Source organism: Triticum dicoccoides, chromosome 3B, assembly GCF_002162155.2.
Source record: "Triticum dicoccoides isolate Atlit2015 ecotype Zavitan chromosome 3B, WEW_v2.0, whole genome shotgun sequence".
NCBI classification, from domain to species: Eukaryota; Viridiplantae; Streptophyta; class Magnoliopsida; order Poales; family Poaceae; genus Triticum; species Triticum dicoccoides.
The window spans coordinates 111,146,375-111,153,220 of record NC_041385.1 but is presented as its reverse complement, the minus strand read 5'-3'; the positions used below and the strand labels follow the sequence as shown (position 1 = coordinate 111,153,220).

Sequence of the window (6,846 nt, the reverse complement as noted above, 5' to 3'; positions counted from 1 at the left end):
AATTAGGTGAAGGTTTCGAGTGTCAATGGGCTTGTTCTTGTGCATTGCTCGTGTCGTGGAAGATCATTGCTCATACTTTGTGCAAAGAAGAAATGTAGTCGATCAACAAGGTCATCGTGCTTTGAATGATTTCGGCGGCGGTGAGCATGCTTGCATATCATTGTCCTGTTGATTATATTGATGATTGGATTGGAATGGCAGATTGCACTTGCATTAACAGTTTGAAGAAATTTGTGAAGTCTACAATTGAGATATTCGGAGAAGAATATCTTCAAGCGCCATATGAAGAGGACACTGCAAGAGTTCTTTAGATGGGTGCATCAATGGCTTTCTCTGTATGCTTGAAAGCATTGATTACATGCACTGGAAGTGGAAAAATTGTCCTACATCATTGCATGGACAATTCGAAGGGAAAGGTAAAGATGCAACCATAATTCTAGAAGTTGTGGCATCAAACCACCTTTGGAGTCATATTTTTAATAGCCAGGATCTCGGGGCGGGGCGCCCGTTCATCATTCTGGCGGTGGTGTTGGGAACTCGGGGCGGCAACCCCGAGGAAGGTCGCGAGTTCAACGTGGCTGTGAGGGGCGGCGATCCACTTCGGCTGCGTGGGCAGCGAGGAGGACACCGGCCGATGGGTTTCCCTGCTAGTTGTCATGGTGACTTGAGATGCGCCTTGGCGTGCTCTTTGCCTCAGATGAGATCCGGCAGGGACGGTCGGATGGAGGGCTCGGCGACATCATGTTATACGTCCGCGTGGGATAGCCGGAGCGCCCTGGACTCGGCAGCCTGCTACTGGTCTAATGGTCGCATGGTGTAGCACCTTTGTCACTTGCAGGCAGCTATGCGATCCTGATCTGGCGGTGGCTGGATTCATGGGCGTGCCTCGGCGATGCTGATCTGTCTTTTGTGCTCTACCTACGACAATGTCGGCACAGAGCAGACGTGCATGAGTAGAGCTCTTTCCGGTGAGGTGGCAGTCGACAGTGTTGTGATTCGCCATCGGTGTTGGTTCGTGATGACCACTCTGGCTTGCGGCGGAGCTTTGCTGTGGATTGCAGTGGCCATCGAAAGGTCTTTGTGAGGGTTTTTCTCTTCGGATCTGGTGGTTGACTTCGACGCTGAGATGCAATCTATGGACAGTGGCTTGATGCAAAGGGATGGTTGTGCAGCGGCGGCGGTCACACATCGTATGTAGCTGCTGGGTTCGTAGAAAAGTGGTGGCGACAACACATTTGTGGCTTCGATGGTGCTGTTACTCGAGCACCCAGTCTCGAGCTCCGGGGTGAAAGCCTAGGTCTTGACCCAAGTTGGTTATACCTGGCAATGACGATGTTTATACGTCGTTACCTTGTTGAAGGCATTGCTCGGATATGCTCGGACATGTTCTTAAGGGTGAAAACCTAGATTTCGGCCGTGAGTGGTTGGATCCGGTAACGACGACGCTTGAGCGTCACTCACTTCCTGAAGGCGTTGCTGTCGAAGAACGTCATCGTCTATGTGATGTCATAAGATGGTTGGTGCATATATGGTCATTGTTGTAGTTTGCCGATCACCGATCAGATCGCCTTGGGTTTTCTTTTTCCTCATCTATGCATAGCTTTGGTCTTATATAACTTTGCTATTTGCCGGCTTGTTTCTGTGTGCGTGCGTAGGGGTTGGCTGTGTGCATCCTAATTATGCAGAGGCCGGGTGTGTACTCTTCGTGGTTGAATTCTCTTGATGCTTCATTTTGAGGCAATAAAATTCATCCTTTATCGGAAAAAAAATCTAACTTTGCGATGATCTAGCTGAGCATTTGTGGTCGCTTCATGACCAATAAATTTCTATGTATTATGTTTTACTTCGAATGGTTTAATTTGGACCATTTGTTATGTTTGAATTTGAATCTAAATTTTGAATCAAAATTCATAATTTGGGGATTTGAAATGATTGTCAAGTATGTGTGTCTGATATTATAGACGCGGGAGTGGCGTCCTGACGCGGCGTGGCCCTCTCGCTGCTGCTCTGGACGCTGGCTGCCCACGGTCACCGGCGCATCACGGTCACCGGTCACGGGCACGGAACTTCCACTGGACGCGGCCAGCCAGCGCCACGGAGTGGCCGCTCGTCGAGCACTTCCACTGGACGCGGAACGTCGAGGACAGGCGCCCTCGTGCGGACCCCCGATGTTCCGGCGGCGAGGACCACTACTGCCTGCGTTCCGAAGTCAATGCTGATCTTAGAGTGAGATATTTTGACAACTTAAATTGGTGAACTTCGACACTTTCGGTGACGAAGTGAGAACCCTAGCGTACCGTGGATGTAATTTACTCCATGGTTTTTGGTGGTGAATTTGCTCTGCCTCGGTAGTTCAGTCCAGCAAGATAAATTTCACTTCGGCAATACTACTGGTAGGACAGAAGGCGCAGCAAAATGGCGACTGTAACAAGGTAAAAACAGAGTAGTCCTTTTCAGCGGTAGATGCTTCAGAGATAAACTACAGGGGCAGTGATAAACTACAGGGGCAGTGCTAGTATTCAGTCATGCAGATCAATCAAGCAAAGCAGAAACTACCATCTGTTTTTTTTTTAATGTTCTACCATCTGTTTCTCACCAATCATCAAAGTCAGAGGCCAAGGGCTGCTACTACATGGATCCATAAGCTCCATCAACAAATTACTGTATGGAGAACGGTTACTATACAAGCAAAAATGAGCATAACTAGGCGATTTACAGGGCCAAAGCCAACAGCTTCATCATATCTGACGATGATGCTACACTAATAGTACTCGTTAAATAGAAAAGAAAGATCTAGCGAGCAGTTTCAGACGGAAAAAGAATCAGCTATCAATATGGCAAGAATGGGCCAGGGTGCTCATCTCCTAGTTCGACCTGCCAAGTTCCTTGCTACAGTGGACGTCGACGATGACGAAGATGAAAGGGTTGTCGTTCTGTTAAACTCCTCCTTGTCCTCGCTGAACGCCTTCAGAAGCGTATCTTGCAGGTCGTGAAACCTCCTCTTCCTCTCGGAGGATGCATCTCTTCCGAGGGAAGCCAGCTCAGGTTCATCGTCCATGATCTTGTCCAGCACATTTGAACAGCGTGGGAAGAAACGTTTGCCGAGTTCAACTGGTATAAACATTCAGATTGCAGTTAGTCCAGATACATAAGCTTGGTAAAATGTCATCTTATAGCTGAATGCACGCGCACACACATGCGAGAGTAATCATTAGCAATTCGACCACCAATTAACATTTCGTATGTGTACATATTTGGGTTCACTCTTCAGTTCTTAACAGGAGAGAGAATAAAATCTGGGATTTCAACCTTATCTACACCAGTAATCCTATTGATATTTTTCTTTCTTTCTTGAGCACACCCCCCAAGTCTGCGTCATTTGTACCAGAAGAAATCGCTAACATGGAACGGGTCTTACAAGCAAACTAACACAAAAAGGAAAAGGCAGGAACAAAAATCTAGAAAGCTAAAAACAGAACAACCAAAAGATAAAAACGCAAGCTGTGCCTCACCTGTTTTGGAGAGGGCTCTCATCCGAGCTAAGTGTTCCTCCTTCATTTTGAAAGAAGTATCATTCAGATCAACGGTTGTTATCTCCAGAGGTGGATTTGTACTAGAACCAAGGGTAAATTCCAAAGTACCATCCACTTGAGCAATGTCCATTGCTACTCTTGCCTCAATTGGAAACATTATCCTTGCCAAAGCAACTACAAAGCATGAAAATAATTGTGTGAAAACACAACTTCCAAGAGAATAAAAAAAAGGTTAACACATTGCTAATTGCCCGTGGAAAGCTTCACTTCACATGCAAAACACCACCAACTGTAAATCCAACCAAACAACTAATTTTGAACACCACACCATATGTAGATGAATATTACCTCGGTTTTCAAGGTACAGTAACTTTCCACGAAGACAGTCACCAGCCAATGCAAGAGAAAGTGATGCTTCTCCAAGTTGTGGATCCCTTCTTTCAGCTTGCTCCAATATCTCAATGCATAATTTATCATTGGGAGACGGCTTTCCTTCTTCAGTATTCCCAAAATAATCACCATGTTTTGTGAGTCTCTTTGAGATTTGAACTGCTTTTCTTCCATCAAATGTAAAATCTGAAGGCCGGGCACCTTTGGTTAAAAGGGAGACAACGATTTTAGGATCTCTCCGCTTAGCGGCGATGTGAAGAACAGTATAACCTCTTGGGTTTCTGAGATTAACATCCGCAAGTGCGATGTCCAGAAGTTCTGTTGTAATTTTTGAGTCACAGTGTTCTACAGCATAGTGCAATGCAAATGCATCATCAAGGTTAGTCTGCCCTTCTGTGAGCAGCATCCTGACAAGCTCCACATCATCAGAATCAAGTGCTCTGAGTATCCTTCTTACGTGTTTGTTAGGAAAGCCATTGTCTTCGGGTGAAGCTAATCCAAGAGTTATCCGTAAATCAGTAATTTGCTTGATGACATCTTGAGGCAATGCTTTCTCTAGAGTAATCATGTCAAGATTTGACCGGACTACCATCTCCATGCATCTCTCGAACAGTTTCACGCAAGATTTGTTGCATAAGTTTGCAACAGATAAGATCAACGGAAGGTTATCCACTTCAACTTTATCAAGGAAATCAAGGAGATGCCGCTGCATGGAAAAGAAGGGCATAACATGGGTTAGTACTCGCTTCTCAAAAACATGAAACAATAGAACAATAGAGAACTGTTACAAGTAGCAAGTCGACGAGAGTTAGCATCAAACGATACACGGGCAAATCATCTGCAGCGAAGTCAGAATTATTAAAACACAAATCTCAGTATGACAAAGCTAAGAAGGAAAAGCATATCATCACTAAAAAATACATAAAAATCCGAAGTCTCGACACAGCCATACGGATTGATAAGAATATAGACGCATAAACGGTCTAATCTGATAAGTAATATTTTAAGAATACAAACACATACATTGATTAACCCAATTTGATTACAGCCCTGTCAACAAGTATTTCAAAAAATAGAAAATGGAAGATTTTATTACCCCCAGCCTCTGCATCGAAGTTGCATATATTTAAGTAACCTATCAAAAGTAATTTTATGTGTTTCAAATGCTCGCAAGTACATTAGAATACAAATTGGTTATAAAATCTTTTACAGTGAACCTCCATCTAAACATTTATATCATGCACAGATCCATGGATTGATGACTGGTTACCTAAAAAGGGCGTTCACTATCAAAACACTCCTGCTCAGAATAACATTAATAGATGATCCTAATGGAAATTAAGGAGTTGTGGAGCAAATATGTTTATGAACATTAGGAATATTAGGCGCTTTACACACTGACACCCGAAACTTTATTAAGTGAGAAAACAGACGATATAATACTGTCGCAGACTCCCGGTGTTGTGAATTGTCTGGGGAAAGGTGGTGCACATGCTTTCCTATTGTATCCGGGGGAAAGGTGCTGTACATGCTTTCCTTTGTATTGTATATGTACCAAACGTCTGCATTAATGCAACCTAGATTTGTACAGTTTCATAAGAACTGCATTTCATTGATGAAAAATATAAGTAGGGGCATGTACCATATTGACACCACTCATTCTTTGAGCAATGAACAATTACCATTTTTCCCCAAGAAAAAAAAAACATCAGAACAAGAATCCTTGAGATAGCATCAAAATGACACGGCACCTCAAGGTCCCAACTGTACAATTTCCATTGACAACTTCACCAATTTCAAGATCACCACATGATAAGCACAAGCTCCTCATTGCTACCGACAAAACGTACTAGTACTAACCAATGTTTAACGCTATTTTTCAGAAGTACTGAAATTGATTAAATTTAGCAGAAATGGTAAGGGGATCTAAGCCCATTTTGCCGCATACAGAAAACGTCCCCGCGTGCAGAAAGAAAAGACAGCATTAAACCTTGCTGTCTGAGCACAAGAACGTGCGCGCAAATATGCATTCCCAGCAAGCACAATAAATGTCTGAAACCAAGAAAGCATCATGGAGGAGAAGGGGAGAGGGAGAGGCGGACCTGGAAGAGGTTGGCGAGCTCGCCGACCTGGAAGGTGGATGCGGCGAAGAGGACCTGCGCCATGAAGGAGACGGCGGGGTGGCAGCCGACGTGCGCGCAGCCGCCCTCGTCGACGCAGGCGCACGCCGACTTGGGGAGGTCGCGGACGCGGCCGCTGTACAGGTAGTCGAGCACCAGCTCCAGCGCCTCGTACCCGACCTCGACCTCGTCGCCGAGAAGCTCCCGGAGCTCCAGCCGGTTCCCCTCCGCGCCGCCGGACGACCCGGCGGCGGCGGCGCGGCGCTTGAAGAGGGCGCGCAGGAAGGGGCTCCGCGCGGACAGCACGCAGCGGTGCACGCGCAGGTCGGGCGCGCCCGGCACGGCGACGAGCGCGTCGGCGAGGAAGGCGAAGTCGTCCGGCGAGCGGAAGGCGGCGGCGAGGTTGTCGGAGAGGCGGCGGAGCGCCTCCACGTCCGCGTCGGGCGCCGCGTCCTCCATGGAGACGCTGTCGTCGCAGTCGGAGAAGGAGGCGGTGACGTGGCTGCTCGGGGCCTCCATTGGCGCTGCTGTTGCGGCGGCCGCGTGCGACTCGGGAGTCGGGAGAGCGGCCAGTTGGTGGGAGCGAAGGCGCGAGGAAGTCGAAGCGAGCGAGACGCGCAGCTCGCCAAAGGGAGGTTTAATATCAAAGCCAAGAGCCACACCATTTTTGTAGATTTTAAACAAATAAATTAAACGAGGGTGGGATTCATGGCAATCTTGCAATTTGGCCCGACGCAAATCGATCAGGCCGTTGACCGGCGTATTTGTCGCCGTCGGGTACGGCCAGGAGCCACCGGTATTTC

The 6,846-nt window shown here is 46.9% G+C and overlaps 1 protein-coding gene across 1 annotated transcript; it reads right to left on the bottom strand.

Moving 5' to 3' along the window:
- Positions 1 to 2,562: 2,562 nt before the first annotated feature.
- LOC119275051 (BTB/POZ domain and ankyrin repeat-containing protein NPR1-like) lies at positions 2,563 to 6,639 on the bottom strand. Its single transcript, XM_037555830.1, has 4 exons — positions 6,026 to 6,639; positions 3,882 to 4,629; positions 3,513 to 3,707; positions 2,563 to 3,111 (listed from the first exon to the last, which is right to left on the bottom strand). Exons 1-4 carry the CDS (start codon positions 6,560 to 6,562, stop codon positions 2,858 to 2,860), a joined length of 1,734 nt encoding a protein of 577 aa, XP_037411727.1. The 5' UTR covers positions 6,563 to 6,639; the 3' UTR covers positions 2,563 to 2,857.
- Positions 6,640 to 6,846: the final 207 nt, after the last annotated feature.